This window comes from Bos mutus, chromosome 2 (assembly GCF_027580195.1).
Source record: "Bos mutus isolate GX-2022 chromosome 2, NWIPB_WYAK_1.1, whole genome shotgun sequence".
NCBI classification, from domain to species: domain Eukaryota; kingdom Metazoa; phylum Chordata; class Mammalia; order Artiodactyla; family Bovidae; genus Bos; species Bos mutus.
The window spans coordinates 9,311,995-9,329,846 of record NC_091618.1 but is presented as its reverse complement, the minus strand read 5'-3'; the positions used below and the strand labels follow the sequence as shown (position 1 = coordinate 9,329,846).

General features: G+C 54.1%; 1 protein-coding gene across 2 annotated transcripts; it reads left to right on the top strand.

The window, feature by feature from the left end:
* Nucleotides 1-4,962: 4,962 nt before the first annotated feature.
* On the top strand, nt 4,963-14,771 carry ZNF683 (zinc finger protein 683). 2 transcript variants are annotated; one of them, XM_005895934.2, is made up of 6 exons: nt 4,963-5,038; nt 5,917-6,044; nt 6,688-6,892; nt 8,210-8,898; nt 9,990-10,118; nt 11,127-14,771. In XM_005895934.2, the coding sequence occupies exons 2-6, from the start codon at nt 5,931-5,933 to the stop codon at nt 11,433-11,435; spliced, it is 1,446 nt and encodes a 481-aa protein (XP_005895996.2). In that variant the 5' UTR covers nt 4,963-5,038; nt 5,917-5,930; the 3' UTR covers nt 11,436-14,771. The 2 variants fall into 2 exon arrangements, with proteins under 2 accessions (XP_005895996.2, XP_070239346.1); XM_070383245.1 differs by lacking the exon at nt 4,963-5,038 and adding an exon at nt 5,248-5,438.
* Nucleotides 14,772-17,852: the final 3,081 nt, after the last annotated feature.

Genomic DNA, 17,852 nt, shown 5'->3' with positions numbered 1-17,852 from the left:
TAATTCATCTCTCCAAGTGTGCTGCCTAAATTCTGGTCTTCCAAAGGGAGCCAGGAACATTCATCATCAGCTTTTAGGAAACTGACTTGCAGATACTTGCCTAACGAGGCAAAGATTGACGTACAATATTAACAGTAATCCACATTTGTCAAGCGCTTGCATGGGGCCAGGCACTGTCCTCAGGGCTTTACATGAATTATCTTGAGGAATCACTGAAAGAACCCTAGGAGGCAAACGCTCTTATTATCCGCACTTGACAGATGGAGAAAGAGGCAGAGAGGTTAAGTGACTTGCCATAAGGTCACAGAGCTGGGATGAAATCCAGCAGAGGTAACATTCTTTAAAAAATATCTACGCGGTGCTTCCCTGGTGGCTCAGTGGTGAAGAATCTGCCTACCTGTGCAGACGACGCGGGTTAGATCCCTGATCTGGGAAGAGCCCGCTTGCCTCAGATCAGCTAAGCCCATGTGCCACAACTATCAAGCCTGTGCTCGAAAGCCTGGCAGCTGCAGCTACTGAGCCCACGTGCTGCAACTGTGGACGCCCCACGCACCCTAGAGCCCATGCTCTGCAAAAAGAGGGGCCACTGCAATGAGAAACCCTCATATTGCAACTACAAAGTAGTCCCCGCTCACCTCAACTAGAGAAAAGCCCCCACAGCAATGAAGACCCAGCACAGCCAGAAATAAATAAAATGATAAATACATACATGTATATTTCTCCAATTCTTTTCTGTTATAGGTTAATACAAGATATTGAATACAGTTCCCTCTCAGATCAGATCAGTCGCTCAGTTGTGTCTGACTCTTTGCGAGCCCATGAATCGCAGCACGCCAGGCCTACCTGTCCATCACCAACTCCCGGAGTTCACTGAGTCTCAACATCCATTGAGTCAGTGATGCCATCCAGCCATCTCATCCTGTCTACTATATAGTAAATTCTTTTACTATATATTTTATACATATATAACTAGGGATGTGTTCATCTATTTTATACATAGGGATGTGTATCTTTTAATCCTACACTCCTAATATAGCCCTCCCCCTCCTCTTCCCCCTTTTCTTACCATAAGTTTGTCTTCTATGTCTGTGAGTCTGTTTTTGTTTTGTAAATAAGTTCATTTGGATTATTTTTCAATTGCACATTTAAGTGATAATCATATAATAACTATCTTTCTGTGCCTGACAGTTAATATTCTAAAACATTGTGCATATTACCTCTGTATGGAAATACTGTCCAGTCTTGTGTGGCACAGGGAAAAAATGGAGCCCACCACCCGACTCCAGTACTCCTGCCTGGAAAATCCCATGGACGGAGGAGCCTGGTAGGCTGCAGTCCATGGGGTCACTAAGAGTCGGACACAACTGAGCGACTTCACTTTCACTTTTCACTTTCATGCATTGGAGAAGGAAATGGCAACCCACTCCACTGTTCTTGCCTGGAGAATCCCAGGGACAGGGGAGCCTGGTGGGCTGCAGTCTATGGGGTCACACAGAGTCGGACACGACTGAAGTGACTTAGCAGCAACAAAGAAATGCTACATATTATGTCCACCAGAGGGCACACATGCACTTCTCTGCAGTAGAATACTATACAGTCAGGAAAAGACAGGAGGCAGATGGTGTGCATGTTCTGGCATGAAATGATGGCCACAGTAGACTGTCAATAGAAAAAGTTACAGAATAGTGTTATCATATCATCTATTAATATTCATGTATAAAAACAAAATTTAGGAGTTCATTTATTGTTTGTAGATTCATGGATAGATGTCTGGAAAGATTAACATCAAACAAATCACACTGACCTCCAGGAAACTGGGAAGGAGGGAGCTTCCATTTTTTTCTTTATATTCCCTGCTGCTTGAATCACTGACCATTCATCTGTATTATCTTGTAATTCACAGAAAGATGAAGAAAGTAAGTGCACAGTGGACCAGGGGTTTGAGGATCCACGTCCACCCCTCCAGCTCTTCTGGTCCAGATGCTTATTCTTTTCTGAGGCCCCCTCGTGTCTTCTGCTCATCCCTGAAGGCCCCTTAACCCTACCTTCCCTCCACAATCACTTCCCAAGCCCTATCTGGTCTTAAAGGACTTGTTTGGCCTGGGTCTGTCCTCTGGGTCCAGGCACTGGTGTGGTTTTTTTCCCCAGTTAGGAGGCCAAGATCCTACCCCTGTGCTACCCCCGCCCCGGGGGATGTGGGACACGGTGACCTCACAGTTAAGCCAGTGACACCATAGTGGACCTGGAGGCTGATGAGGCAAAGGACCTGGCAGGTAGAGGCCATTTCCAATGGAAACTTGAAGGACTGTGTCCTCCTCCCAGGACACTCCTAGCCAGTCCTTTCAGGGGTGGGAGACCTGAAAGTCTCCACAGCCATTTTGGTTCCTAACCAAGAGGTTGTACAGACTTCTCTGTGAGTTGGGAGCAGAGTGTGATGCCAGGAGGAGGGAGTGGAGTTGGCAGATGGAAGACAAAGGTGTATGTGAATCCTCCTGGGAGATGGGGGGCACTCCCGTGGGCGCTCAGTGAACTTCTTGCTCCCCTTGATTGCAGCACAGCTGGAGGGGAGGCAGGCTATGACCTGGGAGGCTGGGAGGGCTGTAGCTTTTGGCGGGGGTAGAGTTCTGGTCAACCAAGAGGGCAAGGAGCACCATGGGAAGGGCTCCTTTCAGCTAATCTGAAGGATGCCGAGAGGGCAACCAGGATGGGGGTAGAGGGAGGAGAGGATGGGGGATGATCTGGGCCCTGGGAATGGCACATTTGAAAAGAGCATGAGGGACAGAAATGAAGCAGTGGGGGTGGGTTGACTCTGCCAAGAGACAGTGGAATCTGAGGGTTGGCACCAGATAGCACTTAGCTATTTGCTGTGTGTCTCTGAGTGAGTTGCTTACTCTCTCTGAGCTTCTGTTCCTTCATCATGGGGATAATAAAAGATGAAATAAGAACATTTATGAAGCCCCTAGCTTCACAATAAGTGCCAATACTTTGGCCACCTGATGCAAAAAGCCAACTCACTGGAAAAAACCCTGATGATGGGAAAGATTGAGGGCCAGAAGAGAAGGGGGCAGCAGAGGATGAGATGGTTAGATAACGTCACTGACTCATTGAACATGAGTTTGAGCCAACTCTGGGAGACGGTGAAGGGCAGGGAAGCCTGGTATGTTGCAGCCCATGGGGTCGCAGAGAGTCAGGCACAACTTAGCGACAACGACAAGCACAGTGCCAGGCGTACAGTAAGCTGTCTGTAAAGGCAGCTCGTTACTCTAATCCTCGAGATAGTCCAACCTGAGCCTGACGCTTCATCTATTCTGGGCACGTAGAGTGCAGAATTCATGGTTGTACACTACAGAAACCATTTCTGGAGGATTTAAGGAGAGGAGGAAGTCCCTTGGTGGTCCAGTGGTTAGGACTCTGTGCTTTCACTGCCGAGGGCCCAGGTTTCCACAGTTCAGCAAAGAAACAACAACAATAGAGGCAGAGAAGAAATTCCCTTAAAAGATGCTGGAGGAGCGCAGAGAAGTTCTGGGAAGGCTACAGAGCCGGGCTTGGAGAACAGGCTGGATCAAGAGAGGCTGGACAGCCCAGAGAGGACTGTGTGACCTGCCTGAACCCCTTTCTTTGAAAATCTGCTCTCTTGGAAGCTGACATAGCACCATCCACAGAGTGGGCTCCGTCAACCTGCCACCTCCAGACCACTGGCTTCTGATCACAGTCTGGATGGGTCCATGTGGTCAGTCTGGTCCATGGCACGTGCCTGCAGCATGTGTTTGGGTGGGGAGGTCGAAATTCAGCCTGTTGCCTTTCGGCTTTTATAGTAGAATGTGCCTTCTGCCTCCTTCCAGCCTCTAGTGAGAGAAAGTTCCAGATGCTGGGCATCCAAAACACCTGGGAAATGTCTACATGGGAAATGAGAATAAGTAGAGAGTGGTCCCTGTCCTTGAGATGCAGACATGTAGGGGTCAGTTATGCAGGTAAACGATGGTGACAGGAAGTGGTGGGGGCCATAGTGCAAATGAGTACCGGCCAGGGGCCAAGCTGGCAGAATAATAGGTCCCCTTGCTCACATGGAGAGTTCGAGGCGTCCCTGTGCCTTCCATGACAGCTGGTGGCATGGCCAGATGGCGCCTGAGGCTTGGGCTGCTGCACTGGGCCAGGCACTGTGGATACACCAACCAGGGGCAGAATTTGTGTGAGGGCGGGGGAGACGAATCCTTTTCAGCTCTCGGCAGTGATGAAGTTGCTCAGCTGGAAAAGCTGTTTCTGGCCTAAGGGGTCTCCCTTTTCGATATCTAGTCATGCTTCATAGGCATTGTGCCATGTCTCTGACTTATCTCTCACCCAGTGGGGGCCTCAGCATTCTATCTAAATTGGAGAAAATGTTCCCAGGACAGAGAAATCAGAGGCGGGATAAGGAGGAGGAAGATGTACTTGCTACCTCCAGGGCCTTTGCTGTGCAAGATCAGATTCCTGCTCACCCCCCTGCTGCTCTCTGTTTCCTCCTACGCTGCCTGCTTTTGTCTCTGCCTGTTCCTGTCCCTGCCACTGCCATTGCTGTCTTCCCTGCCAACCGCCCGTCCCTGTCTCAGCTGGGTCCCCTTCCCCAAAGGACCCCAGCTCCAGCCTTTGAGCCCTGTTCTGTCCCCCTCCTGCTGAGCCCTTGGGGTTCCCTGAGAGCCACAGCTAAGGCTCTTCTATCTGCCCCCATCATCATGGGGGGTGGGGGATGGAAGAGCCATCATCCCCCACACTCCATCATCCCCCACACTGAAATTCCGGTAGCCCCAGTTTCCTGTGGCCCCAAACTCCTGCAGCATGGTCTCAGGTAGGTAAAGGCTGGTGGGCGGCTCGCCCGTGTCTCAGGTCCCAGAGGGCCCCCTGCCTGCCTGCCAGCCCCCCTCTTCCTATTTGTGGCAACTTCAAATGTAGCGCTTTCCTGTCACCTCTCACACCCACGGGGGCCTTAGACACAGGCAGAGGCTGGCTGCCCGCCTGCCCAGCGGCTTCCTTCCCCAGCCAGAGAGGACTTCTGCAGAGGCAGGTGAAGAGCCCCGCATGGACCGCGCCTCCTCCTGGGGTGTTTGGAGACCTGGGGCGGGGTGGGGAGGAGTCAGGGGAGAGGGAGAAGAAACCGGGTTTCAGAGGAATGAGACAGCCATGCAAGGGTGCCAGGCTCTGAGGGGCACCAGGGTTACGGAGGGAAGAGGGGGAAGGGAGGAGAAGGAGGGGAGCCTTGGGGCTGTGCGACCCTCAGTGAAGTGATTGGCAGAGAAGGGAGGTGCTAACTGAGCAGACAGCTGTCACCGAGCAGCTTCCTGTCAGGCTAGTCAGGACCGGGGGACCCTGCGCCCACTTGCTCAGACCAGCCCAGATGAGGAAGCTGAGCCTGGGCAGTCTGAGTGGCAGGACACTGGGGCTTCCTCAGCTGCCCCCCAAAACTGGTAGGTGAGCTAGGATGTAGGTGGGGAGCCTGTGGTTGATAGAGTCGTGGAGACATGAGCCCCTCCCAGCATGGAAGAGAGCAGCCTCTCAATTCCCTGTGGCCCCGAGGACATCTGGAATATTTCCTCAGATCTTAAGCTCACTTGAAGTATCTCCATGAGGACTTCTCTCGCTCCTGTCTTCCCCGGGGTGGGGGTCAGGCCAGTTCTACCCTCTGCCTCTGACTGGCAAGTCTCCATTCACTCCTCTTTTTGCCCCTGCTTGAGGGCGTGGTTGGCTTCTAAATGTCAGCGCCGAGAGGGTCCTTTCATGTCAGCCAGTCCAACCCTCCCATTTTGCAGATAGATAAACTGAGGCCAGGAGAGGCAGTGACTGGCTCAAGGTCACACAGTGATTTCCTGGGAGAGCCGGCCCTGGAAGTCAGGCTCCTGTTTGGAGGACCTTCACTGCTCACCTGTGACTGACCTATCTTCCCAGGAGGTGGCAGGGGCATGAAGGGGGAGCCCGCTCCAGAGCTGGGTTGTTGCCACAAGACCAAGCCCCCAGGGAGCACAGGGGATTCTCTGTCCCCCAACCTGGACTCCCAACTCTGCCAAGATGGCCAGGTAATGTGAGGTCCCGGTCCTATCTCCGAGCCCAGGATGCTTCTGGAAGGAGGGGAGGTTAGGAAGAACTGGGTTGGGGGGCGCTGGTGTGGAAATCTGAAGGGACCTGGATTCTCCTGGTCCTGAGCACCTCTACCCTAGCACCTCACAGGAAAGCGCCCTTGGAGGTGCCAGAGACCCTCTCCCATGCCCCAGGGCCAGACTGGGACATGCAGAGCTGAGTGTCACAGGGGCCTGGGCCTTGGAGGAGGCTCAGGACCCTCCTGTGGGGTGCACAGTCTTCCATGAGGGGTTTTTCTCTTAAGTTCACCTCGGATCCATTGAGAACACGGTAGATAGTCTGAGACAGAGTGGGATGAGGGTGGTGAGAAAGGATGGGTAGGAGGGAAGAACAGGGCAGGGTGGGGGGTTCTGGGGCAGGGGGAGGGCAGTCCTGGGGGTGGACGTGTAAGCCCCTTGGAAAGGAAATGTGGATGAGGGAAGGGGAAGCCCTCTGACTGATGGACATGGCAGAGTTGAGTATGTGTGCGTGTCGGGGGCGGGTCTTAGCTTCTCCTTCCCCTTTGAAAATGAATCTAGGGGTGGGGCCATCTCAGGGGACTCCCAGTCCCTACCCTCCAAGCCCCTTCCCTCTGCCTCCCAGGTCTTCCCAGCCTTCAAGCCACATCCAGACACACTGGATTCTCATGGCCAGTCCTGGGCCAGCTGGCTGTGCCCATGGCCACTGGCACCGGCCAAGTCTGCCCTGCTGGCCTGCCCCCAGGGCCTGGACCTATACCTGTGTGCCCTGCAGTCGGCAACCCTGGCAACAGCCCCGCGGGGTCTCAGAGAGGATGCTTTGAGCGCACGTAAGCCCGGGGGCACGGGGCACACCCGGTGGAGGTGGGACGTGGGGGCAGGTATTGTTAGGTTTGAGGAGGAGAGACGGAGCAGCCCAATGTCACTGCTGAGGATGGAGCCTCAAGTTTATGCTACTTCCACATTTTGATCCGGACCTCTGGCCTGGGCACGTGTGGAACGCTCAGATGGTGACATCTGGGCAGTGGTTTTTTCTCAGGCATGGGTGTGGGATCTGGTGGAGGTGTAGCCAAAGTCCCGGGCGTTGCGGGTGGGTGCTCTGCCTAGAACACTTGAGCTAGAGGGGCCTGTGTTATAAGGCAGGAAGCTTGCTTGGGAGGCAGGGAGTCGGGGGGTGGAGTCTTGGTTCTGCCCCTTCTAGCTCTATGACCTCGAGTACACCACAGAAGCCAGTTTCTGCTTTCACAAAAGGACCATCTCACTACACCTCTGTGATTATTGCTTACAGTACACCGTTTCCTTACGCAACTCAAACTGGAGGGCAGGGACCATGCTGCTGTGTCCAGCATGGAGTAAAGCAGCCCAGTAAAGTTGGTTAAGTGAATCAGTGAGGATCCAAGCAGACAAGCTACTTTTGAATATCGACACACATTTAGTATTTTACTTGACATCACTCCTCGTTGAACTCCTACCTCACTGGCTGTTGCACCTCACTCTCCCTTGTGATCTCTCCTTGACTTCCCTTCCTGAGTCTTCCCACGCTCCAGAATTCAGTCCAGGGCTACCTTCTTGTCCCTCGCCTCATCCCTTCTCCTCCTTCTCTCCTCTCCTATTCTTCCCCTCTCCTCTTCTGTTCTCTTTAGCAGTTTGTTGAAACTTCCTGCGATACTAGAAAGGTTCTACACTTGTGCTATCTGACACCTGAGCCTTTTAAATGTGGCTAGTAGAAGTGAGGAGCTGATTTTTTTGGGGGGGTACTTAAAGGTGTACGATGGCTACCATTTTGGATACAGCAGATCTAGGGCCATCCTTTATGTGATCTCATTTGGGCCCGTGGCACCCAAATTTCTGTCTCCAGCTCAGGCCACTCCTTTAATCTCTAAACCAATTCATCCAACTGGCTTCCGACTTCTCTACCTACATGTCTAACAGGCTTCTTGAATCCTTTTTGCTCCCTGAAATGGTTACACACTGCACAAATGCCAGCCTTTTTATCGGCAAGGGTGATGGCAGACCAGGAAAGCCCAGAGAAAGGAGCTGCCATGCAGGCTAGAGTCCTCTCCCAGCTCGGAGCCGGGAAGGTTAGGTGCAGAGCTGACCTTGACTCCAGGCTGGGTGGCCCTCACCATCTTCCTTTTTCTGCTCAGGGCACCTGCCACCAAGGCTGCCTGCCGGCTTCTTCAGTGACGAGAAACTCCCAGCCAAGTGTCCTCTGAGCAGGGACAAGATGGGAAGCCAGACAGAAAGAGCTGGCGAGGGGGCCCCCTGCCCATCCTTCTCTCCTCCCAACAGCTCTTCCCCAAATTCTTGGCAAAATAAGAAGAGTCCCTTGGCTTTCTGCTCCTGCCCCCCAACCCCACCCAACTCCAAAGAACTCTCCTCCCACTTCTGCCCATTCTATCCTGCCTACCCATTTTTCCTGCCCGCTCCTTACCTGGTCACATATGGGAGCCTACCTTCAGTGCCGTGTGCCCCCCGCTTCAAGCTGCCCCAAGACACCCCCTATGCCACCAAGGCTGTGCCCAGCTTGCTGATTAATGTCAATGAGTCCGAGCACCCCAGCACCTCGGGGGAGACCCTGCACTCCTACCCAGGGGCCTGTCAAGACTCCGGCCAAACCCAACCCTCCCAGAGCCAGAATCCGGGCCCTGCCGCTGCCAGGACCTACTCCATGGGGCCAGAGCGGGCTGGCAGGGCGGCTGCAGGAAAGCGGGCCCCACTGGGCTCCCAGGCTGGCTCTGCAGCACTGCCTTACCCGCTGAAGAAAGAGAATGGCAAAATCCTGTACGAGTGCAACGTGTGCAGTAAGAGCTTCGGGCAGCTCTCCAACCTCAAGGTATCTGCCTCCGGGCCCCCAAGGTTCCCACTGGGCATCCTTCGATGACCCTTTCCCATCCTGCTTCAAGAATCAAGGACCTGGGGCAGAGGGAACTCCAGTGCAGCCTCTAGGGTCTGTGACCTTGGCTGCTTCATTTGGCCCTGCAGTTTCGTATCTGTAGAGTGGAGTCCTCTCCACACCAAAGACTGTCCATGAGATCATCTCATTTCAGCTAAAAATAGAGAATCCGAGGAAAGACGTTCCCAAGGTTACCTTGATATAAGGGTGCAGCCAGGTCTCCATCTGAGTCTCTCAATATCTAGGGCAAAGCCCTTTCTTGAAGAGTCATCCTCTCTGATTCCCTGGTAATCCTCCTCTTGTTTATTTATTTAAAGGTCAGGTCCGGGAACAGGTGAATTTTAGTGAATCTAGACCTGACAACCAGCCTTTTTCAACTGGGATCCAACACAACAGCAGTGTGCTGTAGGCGTCATTATAGGCATCGTCCAGCAGGGGGCAACCATGGACATATCTCTGTATCAGCCAAGCTCTGACGTTAGGGGCAAGTTGACACCTGCTGAAATAGAGGAAAATTTACTGGTTGTTGGAGAACAGACCTTCTGCATCCTCTAGGGCATGAGTTCTTAAACGTTAATGAGCCTCAAACCACTTGGAGAGCTGGCCCCAGCCCTCGGCCCGCCCTAAGCCCCAGCCCCAGAGATTTCAGTTCAGCTGGTCTGCGGGTGGGGCCTGAGAGTCTGCCTTTCTAACACCGTCCCAGGTGATGCTGATGCTGCTGGTCTGTGGACCACACTTTGAGAAGCACTGCACAAGATATATATCTAGGGGGTACACGTGGGGTACCCCTTACCTGGCCTGCTGACCACGGCCATCTCCATCTTCCCTCCAGCAGGGCAGCAGAGAGCTCGAGGGGAGCCTGGGGGATGGTAGATTGGCCTTCAGGGAGGTGATACGGAGGCAGGGGGATTGAAAGGCCTTGATGCCGAAAGGGGGTCCTGCGGGGATGCGGGTAGAGATTTGAAGAGGATCCCTGGCCCTGACGGGGGGGCTCTGAGCGGTTGACAGCATTTCTCCCACACCTGGCTCAGGTCCATCTGCGTGTGCACAGTGGGGAGCGCCCATTCCAGTGTGCCCTGTGCCAGAAGAGCTTCACCCAGCTCGCCCACCTGCAGAAGCACCACCTGGTGCATACTGGGGAGCGGCCCCACGAGTGCCCGGTGAGACCCTCCACCCCCTCCCCTGTCCTCCTGCAGGCTGGGGAGGAGTTCTAGGCCCCTGGGGGATGGCACCTGTGGCCTCCATTCCTTCACTGTCCTGACAAGATGGAGCTAGGGCAGGAGGCAAAGGTTGCGGGGAGGAGGTGGGGGGGAAAGGGAAGGGCCAGGGTGTGCTATTGGAGGACACTCCCTGGGCCTGGTGATGTATGTCTGGGGGTGGAGAAGAATGAAGCTGGAGGTCCTGGGGAGCAGACACCCATTGGTGACTTTCCAGCATAGTCGGAGGAGTTAATGCTAGCGTGTGTGCAGTCTATAAACACTACTGATAACATCAGCTCAGTGTTAGCTCCCTCCCTCTTCGAGCTTCACCATGTCTCCAGGGAGATTGGAAGGGCCAGAACTCTTTCCCTGTTTTACAGAGGCAGAAACGAAAGCAGCATGATGGTGACAGTCTAGGCTACCTGGGTTCAAATCTTAGCTCTGCCTCCAATTTGCTGTGTGAGCTTTGGCTACTGGCCTCACTCCTCTAAGCCTCTGCATGTTCCCTGTTAATACAGAAGTAGTGCTTAGTCCCGATTTTCCAGTCCTGAAGACCACATAAGACCGACTCCTGGCACGCGGCAGCTCCCAGTAAATGTTAACTGCGTGCACAGAAGCTGCAGCCCCACGCTTAAGGGTTCTATGTGATTATGTCATTCAGTCCTCCATGGCTACAAGATTACGTATTAATAGTCTCATGTCAGCCATCAAGAGTGCAAGGCTCAGAAAGGGGAGGTCTCCTGTACAAGGTCATGCAGGGAGTAGAAGAACCAGGATACTAACCCAGTCTGCCTGGCTCCAATGTGCCAGATACTGTGGTCCCAGGGAGGAATCATGGGGGAAAGCTTCCAGGCCTGCATCACAGGGAGGTGGTGGTGTTGGGAGGTTGTTTTCAAGATGGGGAGTGGGGAGCAGAGATCCTGGGTGACCCAGGCAGGCAGAGCTGATACCAGTGCCCATTCCCATCAGATGTGTCACAAGCGCTTCAGCAGCTCCAGCAACCTGAAGACCCACCTGCGCCTGCACTCGGGGGCCCGGCCTTTCCAGTGCAGTGTCTGCCCAAGTCGCTTCACCCAGCTCGTTCACCTGAAGCTGCACCTTCGTCTGCATGCCCCACGGCCCTGCGGTCTGGCTCACACCCACCTGCCCCTGGCATCTCTCACCTACCTTGCCCGCTGGCACCAGGGGGCCCTAGATATTCTGGCAGCGCCATCAGAGAGGCAGATGGACCGGGACATGGACAAGGTCAAGGTGTCCTCAGCATCCCAGGGCAAGTAAGGGCCTGAGCCATGGTGCCAGGACTGCCCTAGGGAGGGGACAAGGGCAGAGCAATGAAAGGATTTTCTCTACGATGAATTGAGGCCTCCTGAGCTTCAGTAGTGCAGGGGGAGGTCAGAGTGTATTTGCCAGACTTCACGTCCCACTCCACCTGGCAGGTCATGGGACACAGCCAGGAAGAGACTATGCTGCCCACCGTGTGTGTGTGTGTGTTGGGGGTGCCTGCAGCCATCTACCTCTGGCTGGATTTGAGTTCCACCCTCTGTTTGGGACCTATCTGGGACCAGGCCCTCTATCTCAGCTAGCTGATGGACAGTCCAGCCTTCCAGGTCTCTGCAGGGTGCAGACTGTGGTGCTGTGGTGCCAGGCACAGGGCACTCTTTTCTGAACCAGCACCGGCCCAGATATCTGTCTGCTGCTTCCTGCAACCTCCTTGTCTCCCAGTTCCTAGAGGCCACTGTGCCCCCTCAGCTGGTACTCCCTGCCATGGTCAGCTGGGACATGGTCATCTCCCTCTGTACATGCCAGGATCTGAGCCTCCTGTGGGACAGGCAGGAACACAGGGATGTCAGGGTCCACTCATGACCCAGAAGCAAGATGTCCCCCTGTCTGTCAAGGACCAGTTATCCCAGAGGACAAAGAGCGAAGGGGGTACCAAGCTTGGGGAAGGGGTAGAGGCCCTACAAGGACTACAGGTAGGGAAGAACTGGCAGAGAGAGCCTGGGAACTAGGGCCCTCCTGATGGTCTTTCTCCCTGGAGTCCCAGAGGACCCCCTTAAGTGTGCAAAGTGTGCCCTCTCCCAGAGAGAGCAAGTAGCATTAGATGGGAAAGGGTACTGCCCTTTGGGGGTATAGGAAGTCCAGGTTATAATCACAACAGTAGCTATTATTAAGTAATAATTTGTTGTTGTTCAGTCGCTAAGTCATGTCTGACTTTGCAACCCCATGGCCTGCAGCACACCAAGCTTCTCTATCCTTCACTATCTCCTGGAGTTTGCTCAAGTTCATGTCCATTAAGTCAGTGAAGCTATCTAACCATCTCATCCTTTGTCATCCCCTTCTCCTCTTGCCCTCTGTCTTTCCCAGCATTAGGGGTTTTTCCCCCAATGAGTCAGCTCTTTACATCATGTGATCAAAGTATTGGAGTTTCAGCTTCAGCATCAGTCCTTCCAGTGAATATTCAGGGTTAATTTCCTATAGGATTGACTGACTTGATTTTCCAGTCCAAGGGACTCTCAAGAGTCTTCTCCAGCATTATAATTCAAAAGCGTCAATTCTTTGGTGCTCAGCCTGCTTTATGGTCTAACTCTCACATCCTACATGACTACTGGAAAAACCATAGCTTTGATTATACAGACCTTTATTGGCAAAGTAATGTGTCTGCTTTTTAATACACTTTCTAGGTTTGTCATAGCTTTCCTTCCAAGGAGCTAGCATCTTTTAATTTCATGACTGCAGTCACCATCAGCAGCGATTTTGCGTGCGTGCTAAGTCTCTTCAGTCGTGTCCGACTCTTTGTGACCTTATGGACTGTAGCCCGCCAGGCTCCTCTGTCCATGGGATTCTCCAGGCAAGAATACTGGAATGGGTCCCCATTTCCTCCTCCAGGGGATCTTCCCAACCCAAGGATCTTATTTCTCCTGCATTGACAGGTGGGTGCTTTACCGCTAGTGCCATCTGGGAAGCCCAACAGTGATTTTGGAGCCCAAGAAAAGAAAATCTGTCACTGCTTCCATTTTTTCCCCCTTCTGTTTGCCACGAAATCATGCCATGAAGATCATGGATGCCATGATATTAGTTTTTTGAATATTAAGTTCTAAGCCAGTTTTTTAATTATTAAATAATTATTATTGGGCTTCCCTGGTGCCTCAGATGGTAAAGAATCTGCCTGCAATGTGGGAAACCCAGGTTCGAAGATCCCCTGGAGAAGGGAATGGCAAATCACTCCAGTATTCTTGCCTGGAAAACTCCATGGACAGAGGAGCCTGGCAGTCTACGGTCATAATATTAATAGCCGGCCAACTTCCAGCAGGGGGCATACCTGTGGATTTCAGATTGGCTTCCCCACCAGGGTACTGGACGAGATTTTCGCTGTGCGCTAGGGTCTCCAGGACCCAGAGAGACAGCGTACTCTCATTGGGCACTCTCATCAGCAGGGTGAGGGCAGGGTTGGCGTCGGTACCCACCAATAATCACGGTCTAGGTTCCCAACCCACTCGATCAAGCGTTTGGCCCCGCCCAGCAAGCCAACCACTCAGCTAGGCAACCCCCAAGACCACGCCTATTCCCGCCCCTGGCTCCGCCCTTGCATTCTAGCCCCTCCTCCGCGGGGGGGCGCGCGGGAAAGACCCTGGGCTCGGTCTACCCTCCCAGTCCTGTTTTCCCGCCCACCTTGTGCAGGCCCAGCTTGACATCTTCCAGCACCTTGACCAGTGGGTCCCCTGGCGCTTCCGGAGGTCTAAAGACGTATCGCGCCCAGGGCCAGCAGCGGCGTCCCCGGGAGCGGGGCAGGGGTGCGGGGAAGGAAGGTCTGGGGGAGAGGGGAAGGCCGGGGTGGAGAGCACCCCTGCAGAGCGCACCCCCTAGCCCTGGGTCTTGGGCAGTATGTGGATCGGTCCCACTCCCCCGCCCACACGGACTTCGGGCCGGGCGCTGTTTACTCAAGGGAGGCGGGCCGGAGGAGGCGTATCTCTGCAAATGAGCGGGATCCGGGTGGCCCCCGCGGCCCTGGAGCAGTCAGTGCCCGGGACCTTGCCTTCGCCATGGCCGAGCGGCGCGGGGGCCTAGGGGCCCGCCTGGCTCGCCGCCTGGCCGGGCTGGGGGTCCGGAGGGAGCGCAAGGGGAAGCGGACCCCGGAGGAGGCCAGATCCCGGGATAGGTGAGGGGTTTGGAGCAGGGGCACACAGGGCGCCCCTGGGCCCGAGGGTGTGGATGTGTGTCTTGGAGTGTGCAGTGGATGTTCAAGTAAGCCTGTCTGAGTGACTGGGAGCATTAAAATATACCAACGGGTGTACTACGATTTGGGGTATGTGGACTTTATAAAGTCCCTGTACTTTTTAAAACCTTTACAACAATTTCGCAGTTTCCTAAGTCTGGCGGGTGGCCAGGGAACTCCTGATTTCCTCTCTGAAGATAATTGAAAGGCAAATACGGTGGCACCTCCTGCCCCTGTGGACTTTGATTCTCTCATCACAGGCCAGTTTAGCTCCTATCTTCATGTCACTCTGTCATGAGTATGACAAGCTCCTGAGTTGGCTTAGACTGCACTGCATTTGCCCTTTCATGACATGAAGAGGCTTTCCCCCATCATCCTAGATTGTATTAACAATAAACTTATTTGCCACTTGCTTGATGCTTTTCCTGGATTATCTCATTTAATCCTCCCAGCAGCTGTACCAGGCAGGTATTTTGTGTGAGTCAGATACGGAAATGGAGGTTCAGAGATGTGAAGTCACCTCTCCAGTCACACAGCTTGGAACTGGTGGGGCTGGGACACAGACTTCTTGCAGTCTGACTCCGGGGCCCACAGCCTGGGGCCCACAGCCTGAAGCCCTGGGCTTCTCTGTTGCCTTGAGAGATTTCAGAACTCAAGCAAGGGGGCCAGAGTTCTGTCCTAACCTGAGAGGCCACTGGCCACGTGACCTTGAACAAATTGCTACACCTCTCTTAGCCAGTTCACTGGTAGCTGATGTCTAAGAGGCAGGGAAAAGGCTGTATGGATTGCCAGGCTGAGTGGCCGAGAGCGGGATAGAGTAGAGGATCCCAGGAGCTCACAGGCCCAATGTCTGCAAAGAATGTCAGGAGTGATCACAGGCACCAAGTGTCTGTGCAGTTCTGATCTTATGACATAGCTGTCTCCGGCCTGCCCTGGGAGGAGTGGAGGCATGGTTGAGCCCAGGGTGAGGGGAGGGGTTTGTGCTGCTCTCTCACACGGAAGAGAGCAGGGAGGGGAGGGTCGAGCCACCCTAAACCTGAAAGCTTGGGTGCCCGGGGGTGCCCACACCCTGCCAGCGCCCGGCCTGGGAGACACACCCCCTTCCTTTACCCCGTCTGGCAGGAACCTGCCCTGTAGGCCCAGATGGCACTGTTCCTCCCTTTCTTTCTCCACCTGAGAGGAGGCAGGGTTGCAGGTGAGTCAGGGACAGGGAGGGCCGGGTAGGAACTACGCATGCTCCTGGGGCCAGCCTGATGATACTTCCCATGTGTGTACTTGGACTTGGTTCTCACTGGCCGTGGGAATGGGACTCTGGCACGGAGGGACAGGACCCTGGCCCCTGCTGATTGCCTGGAGTAGGGGGCAGAGTGCACGGAGCTGGCAGCCAAGGCCCTTCCTCTTCTTGCCCCTGTTAGAGGGGTGATATCCAGCCACGCTTTGGAGTGAGACCATCCTAGAGTCTTAATTCCACCAGCTGTGTGACTTTACCATCTGGACCTCAGTTTCCTTATCTGAAAACTGAGGACACTGCCATCTACACTTTAGGATTCTTGTGAGGCTTAAAGGGGACTATGGAGGTGTAATGCCTGGTGCTAAACCTGGCATAGGGTGGGCCTCAGCAAATGGCAAGCTTTTGAATTATTAGGGTGCTGTCCTTTTTCTGTATTCTGGTCCTGATATAGGCCTAGTCCCCATTTTGTTCCAGGCCCAGCCCTGCCTCTCTTTCTCTGGGGCTGGCGTGGACAAGTGGGGGAGGGGGCAGAGAGGAGGCTGTGCATAGACCTCCCCTGCCCCCCAAGACTTCAGGTGCTCATCTTGCCTGTGGGGGCCCTTAGAGACGAGGGCCATCAGGTCCAGTATGGGGCAGGAGATGAGGAGCCTACTTCACTCCCTCCCCTGTGCTTCCTTCCCAGGCCCTGGGGTGGCCAGAGCTGCCCTGACCTGGCCCAGGGCCAGGGCAGCACCAGCAAAGTCAGCCTCAAGGTAGGAGAGAATCCTAGGGTTGGGGAGGGGAGGGGAGGGGAGCAGAAGCTCTTGGGAGGGGCTGGGCCGGCCCTGAGAACCCTGACTTACAGGTTAGGCAACTGCAGTTCTCTCCTCCCTTCTCTGCCAGGGATTCACTGTGTGACCCTGGGCATATCTCTCCTCACTTCTGAACCTCAGCTTCCCCATCCGGAAAATGGGGACAATCATGCCTCTTAGGACTGTTGTGAGTAATAAGGTATCAGATGTAGGACATCCAGCATGGGGCCCAGATGCTTAGGAAACAGCTTCCTAATGTCTGGGCCCCTGGAGGAGGCATGTAGGGGCAGTACCTGTTCTCAGGACCCCATTTTCCACACTCCTTCCTTTAACTTGACCTTCTCCATCTTTGACTCCCTTTCCCCACTTCCTGGCATGGCCCCCAAGGGTGACACTGGGCCAGTGACTTAACCTTCTGGCCACAGTTCCCCCATCCTCAGCGGGGACCTGAGCCATGGATTGCACAGAGAGAAGGTTCCCCACCCTCCATCCCCTGGAGGAGCAGAGGGCTTCCTCTAGAGATGGCTCAAGCAGCCATGTGTCTTTCTGTGATCCTGAACATCATCAGTGATTACTAGCATTTAACTGAGTACTGCTGGGTACCCTGCATGGATTATCTTATACAATATTCTCAGCACTCCCAGGAAGCAGATACTATTATTATCATGCCCATTTAACACATGGGGAAACTAACATGCAAAAGGTATTGCAACTAGAAAGTAACAGTGCTGAGAATCAAGCCCAGGTTGCCTTGCTCCAGACTCCCAGAATAATCATCCAACCTTCCTGTTTCTTGAGATTTTCAGCCCCTGGGGAGTGAGAGGCTGCATCTATTTCACAGATGCGTAAAATAAGGTATTTGGGACTAAGGGCCCCTGCTAAGGAGAAATTTGACCCCAGATTTGGCTCCTCTGTTGCCAAGGACACAAATCCATCCCTGAAGACTGGCATTTGGGGGGCAGTGTCTATTTGGGTCTGTGGTCCTGAACCCTCTCCCTTCACCCCCACAGCTAGGCTGGGCCCCAGGGGAAGACAGCAGACAGAAGTCAGGGTTGTCCCACTTTTAGGGGAACCCTCTTCCCTGGCTTCCTCTTGTCCCAAGAACATCTCTACACCCGATACCTCCTTCAGGTGTGTTTGGAACACTCAGCCTGGGAGGGTATTGTAGAGGCGGCTGCAGGCTCTGGAAGCCTGGAGTGGGCAGAAGCCAGGGGCGTTGTGGCAGGCATGCCCACACAGGCCCTAATCCCCAGGGCAGCTGGTAGCAAAGGCGAGAAGCCAGTGGACTCCTGGGAAACCAGCAGTCGGCCTGAGAGTCAGGAACCCTCACTGTGCGACTTTGGTCATGTCGGCGTATCTCTCAGCCTCCCTTTCCTCGTATGTAGAGTGGGAAGGGGTGCGATAAATGCCAAGGAACTTCCCCGAGTTCTTCCTCTTTGTCCAGCTCTTGTGGCCCTGGC